The 19,781-nt window shown below is 45.9% G+C and overlaps 1 protein-coding gene across 1 annotated transcript; it reads left to right on the forward strand.

Annotated features, from left to right (window-relative positions):
• The first annotated feature begins 1,038 nt into the window (after nt 1-1,038).
• On the forward strand, nt 1,039-4,391 carry LOC136476940 (NAC domain-containing protein 18-like). The gene is made up of 3 exons (XM_066474922.1): nt 1,039-1,401; nt 1,534-1,820; nt 3,652-4,391. The coding sequence occupies exons 1-3, from the start codon at nt 1,176-1,178 to the stop codon at nt 3,844-3,846; spliced, it is 708 nt and encodes a 235-aa protein (XP_066331019.1). The 5' UTR covers nt 1,039-1,175; the 3' UTR covers nt 3,847-4,391.
• Nucleotides 4,392-19,781: the final 15,390 nt, after the last annotated feature.

The raw sequence follows: 19,781 nt of genomic DNA on the forward strand, positions 1-19,781 counted from the left end.
GAAGATATGGAACATGAAATTTAAAGTATCTCTTGGAGATGCTCTAAAGCACTAGTTTTTGGCTTCCAATAAAACTAGAAGCTATGCTAGCTTTTGCTATAGTTGCCTAGCTTTTGAGAGAAGCCATTTTGCAGTTTGAAATTAGATAGACTCACAACAATAACGGACCCAACACTCGAATGGAGCACTAAAGAAACTTAAGGTGACCGATGAAGTCACATATTTTGAAGCTTTATTTAGACAAAGGGTACTGCGATGAAGGCCCAAACATGCGCCGTCGTTGGAGCAAGGCAGGCGCCTAAGGTCGCCAAGCCCTAGGTCCACCAGTTACGCACAACAAAATACGGAGGGCGTAAGTTGGACGATCGCATATGGTTTAAGACCTGTTTTGATTGAAGCCTCTCTTTTAAGCAGCCATCACATCCAAAATCGAACACCTGGAATTGCTACCGGCGCCAGGTAGAGAAGGCCAGAAGCGAAAGCAATGCAAATAGGCCCTTAATTCACGAAACAGTCCACATCATCCATCCGTCAAATAAATGTACATAATCAGAGCGCTCTCTACTATTCAAAATCGGCGGATATATGAATTATTACCCGCTAGCTACAGGTAATAAAAGCAGAAAAAGAAAAGGAGCAACAATAGTTTGCACGATTCACATCGCTGTAGTGTGAGCGGCCAAGTAACTTCCTGGGAGATTCTGGAAGGAGTTCACGAAACCGGCGCGCGATCGAGGCTGACGACAGTGGACTTCGCCGGCCGGGATGCCGGGGCAGAGTGGGCGGGCGGGCTAGCTTGTCAGATCAGAGAAGGCACCGATGGCGTACATACGTTCAGCTGAGGCGCCGAGATGGAGTAAGCTTGACGCAACAGGGCGCCCTATAAAGCCTCCCTTTCCCCTCTCTCCTCCCCAGAGCCTCAGGCACACTCGCCCACCCCCTCCCCTCACACCCACAGCTCTCTCCCTCTCCCTCTCCCTCTCCCTCTCCCTCTCTGTTCAATCTCTCTCTCGCCATGGACGTTCCGATCGAGCAGCTGCACGCGTCCTGCGCGCGCTAAGTAATCAGAGAAGCTGCGAGAGCTCAGCACGCGTCCTGCGCGGTGTAGCAGCAGCACGGTAGGCCAGGAGCTAGCTGAAGTAGCCGGTGGTAAATTAAAAGGAACCTTTTTGTACATGGCGGCGGAGAGAGCACCGGTGCTGGTGAGGCACGCCGGCGGCGGCGCCGTGGAGGCGCTCCGGCAGCTCCCGCCGGGGTTCCGGTTCCGCCCCACGGACGAGGAGCTCGTGGTGCAGTACCTCCGGCGCAAGGCCTTCGGCGTGCCGCTCCCTGCCGCCGTCATCTCCGTCGTCCGCGACCTCTATAGCCTCGACCCCTGGGACGTCGTGGTCCCTGGCCCTGGTACTACTACTACACACGCCACGCCACGACGACGGCGCTTCGAACGAACACCTATCGTGTCTGTCGCTAGGAGAAACAGAAAGAACTAAAGCTGCAATCTTTTTTTTTTTTTTGGCGTCGATCTGCCACCAGATGCGAGCAGCGAGGGGGAGAAATACTTCTTCGCGGTGCGGCCGGCGGGCGCCGGCAAGAGCGGCGGTGCTAGGGCGACGGCGAGCGGGCGGTGGAAGCCAGCGGGGAAGGAGAAGCCGGTGGTCCTGCCCCACCCCTGCGGCGGAGGGAACCTCCTGGTGGGCGTGAAGAGGGCGATGACGTTCGTGCCCCGGCGGAAGAAGAAGGCATCGCCGTCGGCGTCGGCGGCCCTGGCGACCGGCTGGGTCATGCACGAGTACCGCCTCGCCGCGCCGCTGCACAAGAACGTGAGTGATTCTTCTTCTCCATAATTCCTTATACGCAGTCGCAGCGTGCATGCCTCTCTCTCTCTCTCTCAATAAGTCATAGATCTTCTAACTGATGTGATTGCAGTGGCAAAGTTCATGAAATCGGTAACAGTGTATAATTAACTGCTCAAAGTTACGCCAATTTGGTCAGTAACTGTAGACATCTAGTGACACCTGAGCTAGGAGATCGATCGATCGTCTGTGAGATTATGAGAAGTTTTTTTTTTGAGTGATACGAGAAGGGATTACGAACATGCATGTAGCTAGAGAGATGCTCAGATGCATGTAGAGTGAGGGATGAACTAGCTAGCACTAGCAGGTGAGTTTAGCTAGCCATGGGGATAGAATAGCTAGCTAGCTAGGCCGGCCGGCGAGTAGATAGATGGTGGAGCATGATGCACGTACCCAGTGTAAAGTTGTTCATTCTGGCACATCCATCTTGGAGTTTTCCTACCTAATCGGGCCTGTCAGTCTGGCATGATCACGTTATGTGCATATAATAACAAAATCATGCATCCATGTTCGTCTTCTCTTCTCTCCATTATATTAATTCAATTAACCCTAATTAACTTGGTCGATCGACTAATGAATCAGCAAGCCCGCTAATGTTAAGCTATACTCATGTAGAGCCTTGATTTTGGTTATTAAATAAGAATAAAAATCATGCTTGTTTATTTCAAGACCAGAAAAAAAAAACTCGTTTTCGGTGTCCAGCAAGAAAAAAGAAAAAAAAAGAATAAAATTGTTTTGGATGATGAAATATTAATTATGGGTCATCCATCGTTAATTATAGTTATGGGCTGTCGAGATCAGCCATAAACCGCTGTGTTTAATCGCCTGCCCTGCCATCATATATATATACGCTGGTGGTTGCAAATTTATGCCGACACCGAGTGGTAGCTGTACTTAATCAGTACTGCTGCTAGATGCTTGTGCATGTAGTAGCTGCTCTGCTCAGATCGATCGGATTATTCCGCCGTGAGATCTCTCCCTGCTCTGCTTGTCCGTCCCTCACCCCCCACCATAAACCAGCCAACCAATCAACCAAACCTGCAGCGCCTGAACTACTGGCACTTTAATTCCGACGACGCCCGCCGTCGTTAGCCTGCAAATACTACTTCATCTACTGCATCCCACACCACCACACCTGTACGCGTTACCTGTTAGGCTGTTATAAAAAAGAGAGGGAAAAACAACAGTTGTGTGTGTTGCTCGATCGATCACTTGCATTGCATGCGATGCGGGAGAGATGGGATGTGCAGTGCAGCGGCCGCTCCGGCACGGCACTTGGTGTTGGTTCATCAGTAGCCATACGTCCTCCTGCAGTTGTTCTGGAGATCGGGGTACTACAAAGGCACCTGCACGAGCCGTACTCGCCGGTCATCGATCGTGCGTCCGTCTTGATGGCAGACACGATCCTGTCCTGTGGTGTGGCCTGTCGTCTGGAGTACTGAAACCACTGCTCGATCGGAGTTTAGACAGATCGATTATTGGTTCGCACAGTACTGTATCTGTATGTGCAGTAGTAGCATTTCTTCATCATTCACTGCCCGTAGTGTAGTAGCTGCTCTGTCTGATTGGCAACGACTGCTCCTACACACCAGTCTCCCTTCAATTTCAGCTTTGCAGCATCGGTCGTTTCAGCAGCTGTTGAGCAGTAGTAGCATGTACTCGTATACGGAGTACTATTATACTACTACTAGCACTAGCTTTTGCTCCGATCCACTGACTGACCAACTGTGCCTGCCTTGCTTTTGCTTGTTTGACGCTGACGCTGACAGTTCGTTTATTTGGGTGGTCATCGACGCAGGGCTGCAGCCTGGCTCAAGGAGAGTGGGTCGTCTGCCGCGTCTTCCAGAAGGGCAGCAGCAGGCCGACGAGCAGGAGGCGAGCGGTGCCGGCTGCCCACCCCGCCGCCGCCGCGTCGCCGTCGCCGTCGTCCGCTAGCAGCTGCGTCACGGATGGGTCGAACTCGGACCTGGACGTGGACGAGGTCAGCAGCTAGCCAGCTAGATAGGGGAGCGACCGACCGCCCCAGCCAGCCGGCCGGCCGGACAGCCACAACAAGTCAAGAAAAGATCGTCCGTACCACCAGCTCGCAGCTGCCGGCGGGTGGCCTGCCTCTCTAAGAGAGGCTCAACTCAAGCTGAGTTGCAGCCTATAATAGCCTTAGGCGGCCAGGAAACGGAAACGGAAACGGCCATCCACCTGCACTACCTTAATTAGTTCTCTCTCTTGCATTGCTTGCTCCGACATTTGTTGTCACTTCAATTAGTTTTTCTTTTTTTCTTCTTTCTTTATTTCTTTCTTTCCACTCTGTGTAATGTAATGCAGTGTAATTTAATTAGTGAGAGAAGCAAGCCCTACTACCGGCCGGATTAGTTAACAGCAAATTACTACAAAGGTTCAGGAAGCTTCTAGTTGAGGTTTCAGAAGCCATATGCCGTATGCAACTATACGTGTACGGGGGTATATATGTAATATGTACGTACCAGCTGTACAAATCAGCTCTGCATATATGTACTATACGTGCATTACCATGTTCGCTTAGATCGTTTCTGTGGCTTATAAGTCGACTGATGCTGTTTTGTTGTGAGAAAAAACATTATATTATGACTCATAGGCTGATACGACGAAGCGAACAGTTTACAGTTTAAGTTGCATGCAGGTTGTCCTTAAAGTTTTTGTAATATATTAATTTCTTCAGGGAGGAGGAATCTGATTATCTGAGTCCATAACAGCAGTCAGCAGTTGTTGCTGCATGCGTTGAGCTGTGCTATTTGACTAGTTCCGCCGAATCTTGCTTTGATCTGTCAATTTTACATTTTTCAGTCACAATCCATCTTCAGGAAAAACAGGACGGGCTCGCAGGGGAAGAACACAATAGAAGGGAGCGACGTCATGCAATGCAACACCATCTAGCCAATCGCTGCGCTAATCGAGAGGGGAAGTAGCTCGTTTTGGCCGGTGCAAAAGCAAACTAAATTCACCCATGTCCTCCCTCCGTTCAAAATTACAAAGTCGTTTTAATTTTTTTTTGTTTACCCATTTTGCTACGTATCTAACCAGACGAGTCAAAATTTTTAAGGCACAGTTCCTACCCTCTATCATACAACATATTCGTTTTGGCTTATTCGCTCGTATCTGGCTTATAATCTATGGTTTTAACAGTGTTTTTCTCTCACACCAAACCAGCCAGCAGTACTTTCAGCCATGGCTTATAAGTTAATTCAGCCGAAATAAACAGGCTGATAGTATCATTATCGGTAAGGAGAGGTCTATTTTTTTTATCATCAACTATAGCCAGAGTTTAATTTTGACCCTAAAATTACAAAACCAATTTTTTTTTACCATCTAACTATAAAAAACGTTCACATCTAGCCATTATGTTACCCTGAAGGTGAATTTTGCTTACGTGGACGACACTTGGCAGTGGGCTCCACATGGCAGATGTCTCTCCCTCGAACCAAATTCGCACAGCCTATTAAAAAAAGGGGAAAGTGGAAATAAAAGAAACACTAATAATTTGTTACTCATTGCAGTGACCCTCAGGGGTATATATAGGTACTTACGAGGGAGAGGCTTGCAACACTTGATTACTCCAGGATCCACTTGATCTTGAGTCCCCCAATGCTTCACTTGACTTCCTGATTGATCTCCTTCTTCAATCTTGAGTTATTTGATCGTCTTGCCATCAACCATTGCAGATGTCTTCATTCTTCAAGCATTGTGCAGCCTAGCCTTAGCAATTGATCCTCCAATCCATAAACTAGCCACACATGCCATGTTGTCCTCAACTTGCTTCTTCATCCATGCTTTGAGGACACTTCTTCATCTTTATGCTTTGTGACCTAACATAAAACCCGTTACTCCAAAACACACTCGCTAATCACAAAAGTAATGTTGTCATTAACCACCAAAATCACTTATACCCAAGGGGCCTAAAAACTCAGAGTGGCTACCTAATTGATATAGCGCCCCGAGGAAATTATGGAGATTCATCTCTCTCCATGGCGGCGCCAACGGAGGATCCATGTACATGGACCATGGATCAGTGGCAATGGTCTATGGCTCTAGATACCAAGTGAAAAAGGGTGGATATGATAGAAAGCCTGATAGTTTGTTGTTGCCCTCGGTGGTATATACAGGTGCATATGAGGGAGAGACTTGGAGTACAAGACAAGTCGTACTAGGCCTAATCGTATTCTATCTCTATGATTATTCTATATTTGTCTTTGGAGTTCATATATCTCTAATTATCTCTAACCATACATATATGTACTTCTAACATTCCCCTTCAATCGAAGCGGAAGCAAAGCGGGCTGAATTCGAAGTCCTGTGCTTCCACTATCCTCTTCGCTTCACTATCATCCTAAGTCTCAAATGGATGGTCCGACACCTACGGCGGTGCATGCATCACCTTCTGATCTCTCTCCTCTATTCCCTCCCATAGCCATAGTAGGAGTCTCATGACAATAGGTATGACATGGACACTTTACACGAGTCGTTGTCGATATTTGCTGTAGATGTATCCCATGGTTGTCGATGTCGAGGTAACCAATCATGATGTAGTGGCCTAGGCTGATGTAGCCGCTCGTAGACGAAGGCACAAAAAATGTGTAATGTTGTTGGCATTTCTTAGCGTAATCACCAAGTATGGAGATGGAATCCATTCCTAGCAACGACACTAGAAACACCAGTTCGTATTTCTTAGCACCATCACTAAGATTTGGATAAATCTTAGCAACGCCGTCAAGGAACACCAACACGATATTTCTTAACGATTACATAAATAATATCCGTAAGCGAACGGATCTATCGTTGTAGCATTTCACCCGGAAGTATTCATGATATCGTTATTTATATTTTCCCAAAGGAGGACAATGTATAAAAGCCTAGCATGGACATGAACAAGATTACATACTTGCATAGTAAACCAATAGTCTATGGCAGGGGTAAAATGGTATTTCAAGGATAGTGGACACACATCTGGGCCAACCTCAAGGATAAAAGAAAAATAAAGAATAAAAGAATATTCCTAAGCGGAGCAGGCATGTTCTAATATAGCCGTGCCAAGAACAGCTGATGATCATACAAGTTACAAACTTAGACTTAGAACTAAATTTAAGATGGACGGGGAGATCTCCGAGAATTGGTCTGCCAGCACATGGGAGACTTTAAGACTCATACACAATATCCAAACGTAGGGGATTACAAAGGACGGACAGGGCTATCACCACCTGCCACCTACCCCTCAACCTAGGCATACAGTCATATCCGAAGGTTCCCATGTACCCGAGCACCACGCCCGTGTACAACAAAACTACCCATATCCCCCGGGACTCTGACCCTACGGATCGACAAGCAAGGACATGGGCAAACCCGAAGGAACGACGAACCGCCACCTCAACTTCGCTCTACTTCTAATCATATAAGTTATATGAATGGTTAAGCATGAAGTTCTACATGTTAAGCTCATAACATAGAAACTATATACTAGTTCATATGTTATGATTATAATATGAAAACTATACTCTAGTTCTATAGCACAACTATATTTATAATATGAGAGCAAGAGTTTGAAAGAAATTATCATTGTATTCATACCAAGGTGTTCCTTTCTTCCAATGAGCCAAGCTCTCCTTGATAGCTCTTGCTAGCTCCAAAATACTACTAAAAAGTTAAAAGAGTACAAGTGTAGGTGGAGGTGTAGAGCCCAAATGAGGTATGTTGAAAGGTGAGCACCACCCCTACATTTATACTACCCTATGGTCGGTTTTGACGCTGGTAAATTAAGAAACCACCCTGAGCCGCCCTTGCATGCCGCCATGCAACCGCTACAGCAAGGTGGGCCCGAGAGGCGGTGGTGGGGGTGGCGCCGCACCCCTGGTGAGGCCGCACCAGGGCTAGCCTCGCTCGCCACCGCCTTGCTCCGGTGGGCTGCTGGCTGGGCCTGGGTTGCTTCCTCGGTGGTGCTTGGCCCAGTTTTTGCTTGTAGGTCGGCTTTTGCTTGGTGTGCACTTGTAGAATCTGCTTTACGCTTTCTGGTTTACGCACTTTGACCATACTTCCCATGTATTTTATGTATATGTCTTGCAAAACACTAAGTCTCCAATACATGTGGAAAAATATGTCAATAGTAAAAGCATATAGGTAGAAAGTTTGTTTGTTTCTCCCGTTTTAGATATTAATTAGCGATCGGCTTTAATCGTTAAGGACCGCCAACAAATCCCCCAAGCTTAACCTTTGCTCGTCCCAAATAAAAAACTAAGTACTTGGTTGTTGATCAGGAGTTGCAACTATGCTGAATATATTTCACAAGTGCCATGCCTATAACAAAGTATTCTTCCGTAATTCAAATACGTTGGCATTTTTATCCACCCTTTACCTTGATCCGTGTAGGGCATATAGCTTTTCTAAATTCTTGGGTGGTTGCAAGATAGAACGGTTGTAACAGAATCACCAATCATTCATTCCTTGATCAACTGTCTATCCAGAGGTTTTATGAATTTTGTAAAATAAATGTAAGTTCCTCAAATGATTCTATCGATCACTTAATGTGTATGAAACCTCACCAAGGCATTTGATGTTTTGCCTTCTTTTCATCATACCACTAAAGGCTTTTTGGTTGAGTTTTTGGGTAGGTATGAAATTGAGGCATACTTGCATTGCATATTTTGATAAGTCAAAAAATCGGACCTCAAGGAGATGCAAGTCATACACTTTGATCAAGACGTGCAAGTGTGTGGAATTTTTTTATAATTTCCTAATTCTAAAATATTTTTGTACTCCTTTGAATCATGAATCTCTCTCTTTTTGAGAATTCCTTTTATTTGAAAGTATAGGCTATCTTTATTTTTTTCTTTCTTTTCTTTTCTTTTCTTGATGCTCTTTGGCATGCATTTTTTTATCTCTCATGCCTTTTGGCATGGATATTTTTCTTTTCCTTCTTTTTTTTAACATAGCCCATACTATTCTTTTTGGCATATGAAACTTTAGAAAGAGAGACTCATGATAAACGAATGGAGTAATTATTTGGTGGATGGAATAAGCATGTTTTTGCGTAACTCTCAGTGTAAGAGTTAATAGTTTATTTGTGGGTGTATTTGTGGGTGTATGTCTGTCTTGATCATGGGCGCATGACGAAAATCTCAACAAGGGTCACAACAATTGGACAAAACTCAATGCAATAACAAATAACATATGACTAAGGTTTTGCATTTGTATCATGTCATATGGCCTTGGTAGGTATTCATAATCATTGAAGAACTTTGAATTTTAGCATCTTTGAAATTGAAAACTCTGGATGTCTAGTCTCTCTTAAAATAAAATCATAGCAAATTTTATTTGTAACATATCATAACTCGCAACAACTTAGAAAAGGAGCATGCATTTGCAACCGACTAGTTTTCAAATTTTTAGGATGAGACATTTTTAGCCAACAAACTTAAATCTTGGGGAATACTAAGTTACAACCTTGGCACAGATGAATTATAGATAGAGTAACTATTCATCATTTCAACTTAGGAGAATCTAAACATTCTTAGAACACATATGAGTGTGGAATTCACATTTTTGGTATTTTTAATTTTTAGATTTTTTTAAATGCTAATAATCAAATAAATGCGAAAATTTAAAAATATGAAAAATAAAAGATACAAGTTACCTCTGCGGGAGTCCTCCCCCGAGCTAGCTTGAGGCCAGTTGCTTGGTGAAGACTCCGATGTAAGTTATTTTTATTTTATTACATATTTTTATATGGTTTTACTAGTAAGTTTATTCCATGTCTATACTCAGCAGTTTTGGTACAATGATCAAACTAGATATAATGTTTAATTTGATCAAGGTAGGCTAGTCAACCTAAGCATCATGCTTAATTTGAAAAGTCTATGAAAGTATGATCATACACTAACCATACTTCAAACCAAAGCATACTTATATAGAACAATATTTTTTCAAGTGAAGATAATTTGAAAAGAATAAACTAATTATCAAAATATATTTTTAGCATGATTTTATGCATTATAATTATCTAAGTTTAACACTTTTATTTAATAGGTTAAATATAATGGATAACTACCGATTTATCTTTCGGCAAGGGCTCAACATTTATAGTCCGTCGGCAAGACTTCTCCTCCTTTATTGTTCTGTAGTTGCATGAACAAACTCGGGGGAATTCTCGAGTTGCCCCGTGATTTTTCCCGGGTTGTTGACAGGAATAACAACAGCTATTTGAGCAATTTGAGTTTCAATCATTTTATCAAAACTTAATTGATTCTCGATGGAGTAGGATAAACTTTCAATTTTAGAATTTATATTTTCAATCATTTTATCATTAAACATTAACTTTTTAGTTATATTTTCATTAATTTTAGCCTAGCCTATGACCAGGTCTTTCAAGGAAGGTAGATTCGAATTGAAATTTGAGTTGAAATTCGAATTACCTCCTTACGGGTGGGATTGATTGTTCCAACCATTGTTATTTTGTTGTTCGAACCCGTTGTTGATGTATGATGCTTCTTCATGGGTCACGGGGCAGTTGTTCCCCGAGTGTTCGACTTCACCACAGACTTCACAAGTCATTGGTTAGTCCGTGGCCTGAACAGTGGCCTTCATGGCTTCTTTCTCGTGGGCCCTTTCGCTCAGTCTTTTTAATAGCAGATCCATTTTTTGCGGCAAGCATATCCGCCTCCTTCATGGCATGCATGTCTTTTTGTTGTTTTCTTTCCATCCCCAGCTTTGATTGGACACCATCTTCTCGATGAGAGCCATAGCTTCATTGATGGTGAGGGAAAGAAACGCTCCTCCAACAGCGGCATCAATGTGCCCCTTCGACATGGACGTCAGCCCATCGTAGGAGTTCTAGAGCATGAGCCAATTTTCTATCCTGTGGTACGGGCATACCTGGATGTAATCCTGTAGCCTCTCCCACACCTCGGGGATAGATTCCATGGAATTCTGCTAGAAGTTTGAAATTTCCCCCCTCAAGGCATTGGTTTTACCCATGGGGAAAAATTTCGCGAGGAACGCCACGGAACATTTGTCCCACGTGTTGACAACTTCCTTCTCCTTATAGAACCACTGTTTTGCCTTCCCCGCAAGGGAGAAAGAAAACAGACGGAGCCTGATGCTTGCTGGTGCAACGTCTTTTATGACGATGGTGTCACATAGCTCAAGGAAGTGTTGGAGGTTCGCATTCGCATCCTCGCTAGGCAAACCGTAGAACTGGTTTGCCTGCACCATCGTGATCAGGCCAGTCTAGAGTTCGAAGTTTCTGGTCTTCGTGTAGACAGTGGGCCTAACGAGCACGTTAGCAACAACGGGGGTGGAGTAGGCACGGAGTGACTTGGCCATGAGTGAAGTAGCGTATGGTGCAGGGATGACTGGTTCAACTGTCGGCGGAGTAGCAGAGGAAGAAGCGGTATGGGACCTCTTCTTCCTTAGGAGCGCCTTCGGATTATCGGTGTAATTTTTCGGCAGAACAAAACCGGTCATCCAATATCCTATTTTCATCCACAATAGGGAGAAAACAAGCAGAGTTAGCCTGCATAAACAAGGCTACCATTACATGCATGTGATCATGATCATGTCCTACTAGATTCTTTTCACCTATGTCCTCCCCGACAACTGCACCAGAAATACTTGTTGGTATTTCTTAGCGCAATCACCAAGTATGGAGATGGAATCCATTCCTGGCAACGACACTAGAAACACCAGATGGTATTTCTTAGCACCATCACTAAAATTTGGATAAATCTTAGCAACGCCGCCAAGGAACACCAACATGATAGTTCTTAACGATTACAGAAATAATATCCGCAAGCGCACGGATCTATCGTTGTAGCATTTCATCCAGAAGTATTCATGGTATCGTTATTTATATTTTCTCAAAGGAGCGCAAGGTATAAGAGCCCAACATGGACATGAATAAGATTACATACTTGTATAGTAAACCAATAGTCTATGACAGGGGTAAAATGGTTTTTCAAGGATAGTGGACACACATCTGGGCCAACCTCAAGGATAAAAGAAAAACAAAGAATAAAAGAATATTCCTAAGTGGAGCAGGCATGTTCTATTATAGCCGTGCCAAGAACAGCTGATGATCATACAAGTTATATAGTTAGAGTTAGAACTAAATTTAAGATGGACAGGGAGATCTCCGGGAACTGGTCTGCTAGTGCATGGGAGACTTTAAGACTCCTACACAATATTCGAATGTGGGGGGATTATAAAGGACGGACAGGGCTATCACCACCTGTCACCTACCCCTCAACCGGGGGATACCGTCATATCCGAAGGTTCCCGTGTACCTGAGCACCACGCCCATGTACAAGGAAACTACCCATATCCCCCTATGACTCCGACCCTACGGATTGACAAGCAAGAATATGGGCAAACCCGAAGGAACGACGAACTGCCACCTCAACTTAGCTCTACTTCTAATCATATAAGTTATATGAATGGTTAAGCATGAAGTTCTACATGTTAAGCTCATAACATAGAAACTATATACTAGTTCATATGTTATGATTATAACATGAAAACTATACTCTAGTTCTATAGCACAACTATATTTATAATATGAGAGCAAGAGTTTGGATGAAATTCTCATTGTATTCATACCAAGGTGTTCCTTTCTTCCAAGGAGCCAAGCTCTCCTTGATAGCTCTTGCTAGCTCCAAAATACTACTAAAAAGTTTAAAGAGTACAAGTGCAGGTGGAGGTGTAGAGCCCAAATGAGGTGTGTTGAAAGGTGAGCACCACCCCAACATTTATATTACTCTATGGTCGGTTTTGGCGCTGGTAAATTAGGAAACCACCCTAAGCTGCCTTTGCATGCCGCAATGCAACCGCTGCAGCAAGGTGGGCCTGAGAGGCGATGGTGGGGGTGGGGCCGCACCCCTGGTGCGGGTGCGGCCACACCCCTGGTGGGGCCGCACCAGGGCTGGCCCCGCTCACTGCCGCCTTGCTTCGGTGGGCTGCTGGCTGGGCCTAGGTTGCTTTCTTGGTGGTGCTTGGCCTAGTTTTTGCTTGTAGGTGGGCTTTTGCTTGGTGTGCTCTTGTAGAATCTGCTTTACGCTCTATGGTTTGCGCACTTTGACCATACTTCCCATGTATTGCATGTATATGTCCTGCAAAACACTAAGTCTCCAATACATGTGGAAATATGTCAATAGTAAAAGCATGTGTGTCAAAAGTTTGTTTATTTCTTCCATTTTGGATATTAATTGGCGGTCGGATTTGATCGTGAAGGACCGTCAACAAATGTGATGGAGCTATAGAGCGTGATTGTTTCCCATACAAGGGTAACTTGGCTCATATCCAAGAGCCAGGCTCCCGTCGGCCAAGTCAGCTACACTTGTGTGTCGAAAGTTTGTTTATTTCTCCCGTTTTGGATATTAATTGGCAGTCGGATTTGATTGTTAAGGACCGTCAACAAATGTGATTGAGCTATATAGCGTGATTGTTTCCCATACAAGGGTAACTTGGCTCATATCCAAGAGCCAGGCTCCCGTCGGCCAAGCTTTGTGCATGCAAGTCAGCGACAGCTACATTTGGTTTCTTTTAGTGTCACAATCCTGGCCAGCTAGAAGCGTTGTTTAGTGGCCCATATGGCCAGCACTAGCATTACCATCCCCTCAGATACAACTGAGCTGAAGAAGTCCACCGAAGTACAAAAATCACGCACATGGATTATAGCTTCAATAGACATTTGAATATAATTATATTTATACTGTAGTGCAATAGTCCTGCTGACCGCCAGCACATCATCTGCATCTAACACCCCATGCTATATAAGGCGGGATGAGGAGCCCCTATGTGGGGAGGGTTGCTTGTAATGGATCGTACACATTTCATCAGGGACGCAACATCGAACCGAGCACTTGGTGCACAAGCAATACAATTCAACTCCTTCACTGGGACGTAGGGCACCTCACTTGAATCAGTATAAACTTTTGTGTTCCATGTGTTATCCCTCTAACTCTATACGTGACACCAAAATCACTCGCTGGCGGTATGAAACATCGATACATACATGATCCTTAAAGGTACTTAGAGCAACTATAAGTTACTTTTTATATCTTTTTGTATTGATAGGAATAGAAATTTTAGTGAAAAAAGTCATCCAATAGCTTCTTCAATTAGGTCTCCAAATTTTTCTATCCTCTATTTCTGTTTTATCGCTAGCCAAAGATGAAGAGCAGGGTTGAATCTCTATAAAAAGTGCGCAAAAGATATGGAGAAGTTGTTGAAAGGTGTAAAGATATAGAGAGCGATTTTTATTCACATAGCTCTCCAAACAAAGATTTAGTAGAGAGTGTATTTAAGAAATACCATTGGAGATGTTATAACAAAGACAAATCTACACACCTATAACTTGTCTCCAAATTAAATATTTAAGAAACAGTTGACGATCACAATTTTAAACAAAAATATGAATAAATTTCGACCAAAGGCTGAATCATTTATGCCGGATACATAGGATGAAGTATAAAAAAAAGTAATAGAAATTAAGATCTTGTTTGGTGGAGCTCCAGCTGGCTGTGGCTCCGACTCCTTTATACATTGTATAGCTACACTATATACTATAGTAATGAATCACTCTTATGTCTTTTATTAAAATGAGCTAGAGGTGGTAAAGTTACTATTTTTTTGGTTCATTGTAACTCTTTGGCATACTGTGAAGCAAAAAAAAAAAAGTCAAGAGCCCAATGAAGTCGTGCTAAACAGGGTCTAAACAATAGTGTGGTTGCATTACCCAGCTTCTGTCGTTACAAGGTGAGGTTTTAGGTTTTGTCGATTCCAACGAGTGATGGAATATTTGCATTGGACTGAAGGTACGTACACAGAACCCTTTGCCGATGTATGGTGAACTGGGTCGATCTATTAAAACAGCTCATCCATGACGTTGATCCAAACTATAAATTAATCAAAGACCGGCAGGCCGGCTGCTTTTGTATTTTCATCTAAAGCACACACACACAAGGAGGGAAAGAAAAAAAAAAGCAAACGCACAAAACCTAACTCTACGTACGTGTCTTATGTGGTTACTAGTGCAATAGCGTAAATCGATCAACAGACCAACTACTGATTTTGGTTATATAATAATGGTCTAATAACGTAATTAACGGATTCCATTGACAAATTATAAATAAATTATTATATGTCTGTGCCAAGTAGAACAACCTGTTTTTCGACATTGCGCGGAAGAGTCACATGAGTATACATCAGATCGATGAAACTGATAAATAGCTAGGTAAACATTGTTCAGATTCTGAAACAAATTGATAGATTGCGCTACTCTGTTTGCACACATATATGACATGTAATTTATTGTTTTTATTAAAACAAACAAATTAGCTTTGCCCTAGCCGACGGAGTATATTTATTAGAATGAAGGGGAAGCAGCACCTGCAGATTGTTATAACCTAGTTACAAACATCTAGGGCTCCACTACCCAGTGCCTGCGCATGCTAGTCCTTGTCTGCATGCCTTCTCTTCCTCCTCGCATCTTCATCCCCCACGCTCTCTCTCACTGCTCGTGCTACCATGTTGTGATATTTAACCTAGTTTGGATTTAGTCCATATTGATCCATGAGTAAGTTGATGTGAGATTATGAGATCTAGCTAGTCCCACTTTGGTTGTTGAGAGAGGACTACACCAACATATAAAGTTTATTAAATCTATATCACCATCCTTGGGTTAACCATTTCATGTGAAGTGAGGACGAAAGCGTAAGAGCATGCTTCACAGGGCTTCTTGTGGCTTCAGCTCCGATCCTCCTACACCTCACTGTAGCATCATTTATGAACATGGAACCGGAGGAGCCACTATTTGTGGCTTCTTCGGCTCCGGCTCCTCTAAAATTGTAAAGCAGAGCCTGACCAAATGGGGCCTAAGTGAGTTGGTGGGAGTGTGTGGCCACTCAACATGCAAGGTGGTGTTACACCCACCCAACTCTAGCAGTACCACCGCCTCCCGTCGGCTTTGGCTGTGATGCCACGCCCTCTCCCACAGCCGCCGACGCTAATCTGAGCCGTCATCTCCTTTCTGACCTAGGCCCCCGGCGCCTCACTCTATGGCCGTCTTAACCACCATCCTCGCGCACTAATGCTAATTCAAACCGTCATATCCTTTTCTAACTAGTGTCTGTGCCGCCCCTGCCAACCAGTGTTTGTGTCGTCCCATCCTATTGTTGTCTCGACTACCATCACTTTCGGTTCGGCGGCCTTCTCTGGAAACTGCCACCCTCACCCACCACCGACGCTAATTCAAGCCGTCAACTCCTTCTCCAATCGATGGTCTTGCCACCCTGCCCTGTTGTCGTTTCTACCACCGCCAATGCTATTCGGAGCCATCATCTCCTTCTCCAACCGATGTCGTCCTCGTCTTGCCGTCGCCTCGACCAACACCACCACTGAGGTTCGGTGGCCTCTCCTAAAAAACCCTTCTAATTAAGGCTGCAGCCATGGAAACCTCTCTCCTCGAAAACTCTAAACCCCAACGCTAAAGTCCCTAACCCAATCACTGACAAGCTCTTCGTCTCCGGATGCTGTCTCCACCATTATCTTCGTGTGAGTTTTTTGTCCTCTAGTGTGCGCATGACAAAGCACACTAGTCACGAGGTGTGCGCGCGTGGAAAGAAACATTCACGACAAATCTATTTACATGTCCTAATCTAGGAGCTAATAAAACAAAAGGAGTCGAATAAGCACAGGGAAGCGGATAAGGGCTGGCAGCAGGAGCCAACGAGTGGTTGGAAGAGGAGATACAGATGCTTGCAGGTGCCTTGAGCTCCATTGTTGGCCCACGGGATCACTGGCTCAGGTGAGTGAACCACTCACCAGTCTTGCCGAGCACCCGCTAGTGTTGCCGAGCACCCACTAGCCGTGCCGACCATGAACAAGCATTGTCCGTCCCCACACACTATGGCTAGAGCTAGAAGAAGAAAGGAGAACAGAGCATGCACACACAGTATAAGACACCAGCGTTAGCCGAAGCCCTGTCTAGGAGATGGTAAATCTAAACTCTCTTTAATGAGTTGCCGTGGTAGTCTATTTATACAACTCTATCCATCTAGTCCTAGTACAATGCACATGCTATAACAGTAACTAGATAACATACAGGACTGACTCTGCGCCGGTCTCTGCATGTGGCTACAGTGCTACAGGTGAGCTGCATGGTGCCTGCACCTGCAGCTGCTACAATATCACAACAGGGGACTTTTTGGCGCCGCCTTCCCTTGCTGTGTTCACACAAGGTAGCAGTAGATTATCTAACAATCCTCCCCTAATCCTACTGCTAACCCTTGTAGCCCCTCCATGCCAATCATCTCCTTCAGCTCTGTGAGTTGAAGACGTCCGAGCGTCTTGGTGAGGACGTCCGCGAGTTGCCAACCAGTTTCGACAAACTCGATGACGATCTGCCCTCCATCGACATAGTCCCTGAGGAAGTGAAACTTCACGTCGATGTGTTTACTCTGGTCATACAGAACCGGATTCTTCGTGAGGGCGATGGTGGGCTGGTTGTCCACCATCAGTGCTGGTGGGTGAGCTTCCACGCCGATCAGCTCGCCTAGCAGCCAGCGTAGCTACACAACTTGGCATGCCGCTATGGCCGCCGCTACGTACTCTGCCTCGCACGTAGATAGCGCCACCACCTTCTGTTTCAACAACAGCCATGAAATTGGGGCCAACCCGAGGACGACGAGCACGCCAGAGGTGCTCCGTCATCCATCGATGTCCCCCGCCATGTCTGCATCGCTGAACATAGTGAGCTATAGCCTACTCCCGGTGGTCTTGGGGAAAATAATCCCTTGATCCACCGTTCCCTTGACGTAGCGTAGTAGCCATTTCACCATAGCCCAGTGATCCTCTCTAAGATCCTCCATGAAGCGAATGACGTAGCCCACGACGAATGCAATGTCCGGCCTTGTGTGGACTAGGTAGCGTAGACCGCCGACGATGCTCTGGTAGAGTGTTGCATCCACCTTTGCCGCGGTGCTGGCCTTCGTCAGCTTCAGCCGCTCCTCCATCGAAGTCACGCATGACTTGCACTCAGCCATGCTGTGCCTCTCCAATAGCTTGGAGGCATACGTGCTTTGACCGAGCCTGAGTTCCTCCTTGCCCTGTCTCACCTCGATGCCAAGGTAGTAGGAGAGCGCGTCGAGATCGCTCATTTGAAAATGAGCCGCCATCTAACGCTTGAAGCCGTTGATGTCCTCCGTGCGCGCGCCGGTGATGATTAAGTCATCCACATACATGCCGACGATGAGCTCCTCCTTCCCTCATCGCCGCATGTAGAATGCGTGCTCGGTTGCGCACCGCTGAAATCCAAGCTCACCCAGCGTGGCGTCAAGCTTGGCGTTCCATGCTCATGGGGCCTGCCGTAGCCTGTAGAGCGCCTTACGCAGTCGAAGCACCCTGTGCTCTTCTCCCTTGACGGCAAAACTTGGAGGTTGCCTGACAAAGACCGTCTCTGCCAGCTCACCGTTGAGGAAGGCTGATTTAACATCTAAGTGATGGACGTGCCAGTCCTTTGCTGCTGCCAAGGCTAGTAGCAAACGGACCGACTCCATGTGCACTACTGGCGCAAAGACCTCCTCGAAGTCTATGCCCTCGCGCTGAACAAAGCCTCGGGCGACGAGGCGTGTCTTGTGCTTGACAATGGCGCCAAGCTTATCCCGCTTGACTTTGTACACCCACTTCAGGCTGATCGAACGATATCCTAGAGGTGGATCGACAAGCTGCCATGTCTCATTTTCCTCGATCGCCTTCATCTCCTCTAGCATCGCCCATCGCCAGTTTCTGTCCCGCTCAGCTAGCGCGAACGTGGGTGGTTCCTCTGCACTAACAAGCAATAGCTTTGCGTCATTGAGCAGCTGACCAGCCAGTCCTAAGGGTCCTATGCCACCGATGATGTCATCCAGCCTACGGAATCGCACCTCCTCACCTTCATGGAAGGCATCCATGAACTCAGTGATGTCACTTAGAGGTGAGGCAAACTCGATCGACGTCGATGGAGTTACCTGTTCTGCCAGAGTGCTCGACACAACACATGGAGTGCTCGGCACCCTGGTTGCTCTACTTGGTACTACTTCTGGATAGTTCGTCATAACTCCTGTAGTGTTCGGGCACACTATAGGAGTGCCCAGCCCCAGTCTTGGAGTGGTCGACACCACTGCAAGACGTCTTGGCTCTTCCACGGAAGTGCTCGGCACCCGTCCTAGAGTGGTCGCCACCACTACAGAACCTCCTGGCACCACTCCTAGCGTGCTCGGCATCCCTCTAGGAGTGCTCGATACTCCTCTTAGAGTGCTCGGCATCCCTCTCGAAGTGCTTGGCACTGCCCCAAGAGTGCCTGGCTCTACCGCTAGAGTGCTCAGTACTCCTCCCATAGTGCTCGACACCTCTTCCCCAGCGTCTCCACCACCGTGGATGACCAAGTGCTCAATGACGAAGGTGATGATGAAGCCGCGCAGCTTCCCCCGTGCTCGGACTGCTCTAGTCCCAAGCCACCTCCTCATCAAACATGACGTCGCATGAGACAAGCACCTTGTCTCCGCGTGGGTCGTAGAGCTGGTACGCCTTGGTACCCTCCGCATAGCCTAGAAACACCATCGGTGTGCTCCTGTCCTCTAGCTTGGTGAGATTTGGCTTCGTCTTCCTGACGTGGCCGATGCAGCCGAATGTCTAGAGGAAGGACATGCTCGACTTGCGCCCATACCAATCTTCGAATGACGTCTTGTCCGTAAGGGCTTTAGTCGAAGCGCGGTTGAGGATGAACACCGCTGTGGTCATCGCCTCCCCTCAGAACCTTGTCGGCATGCCTTTGGCCTTCATCATGGATTAGGCAATGCCGACCATCATCTGGTTCCATCGCTCCACCACGCCATTCTGTTGTGGCGAGTATGGCACAGTGTGGTGTTGCCCCAC

Source organism: Miscanthus floridulus, chromosome 8, assembly GCF_019320115.1.
Source record: "Miscanthus floridulus cultivar M001 chromosome 8, ASM1932011v1, whole genome shotgun sequence".
Taxonomy (NCBI): Eukaryota; Viridiplantae; Streptophyta; class Magnoliopsida; order Poales; family Poaceae; genus Miscanthus; species Miscanthus floridulus.

Excerpts from the sequence above, each read along its gene's own strand:
- LOC136476940 (XM_066474922.1), top strand. The coding sequence starts at position 1,176 with ATGGCGGCGGAGAGAGCACCGGTGCTGGTGAGGCACGCCGGCGGCGGC. Across the intron at positions 1,402-1,533 it reads CGTCGTGGTCCCTGGCCCTG|ATGCGAGCAGCGAGGGGGAG; the intron begins GTACTACTACTA and ends ATCTGCCACCAG. Across the intron at positions 1,821-3,651 it reads CCGCGCCGCTGCACAAGAAC|GGCTGCAGCCTGGCTCAAGG; the intron begins GTGAGTGATTCT and ends TCATCGACGCAG.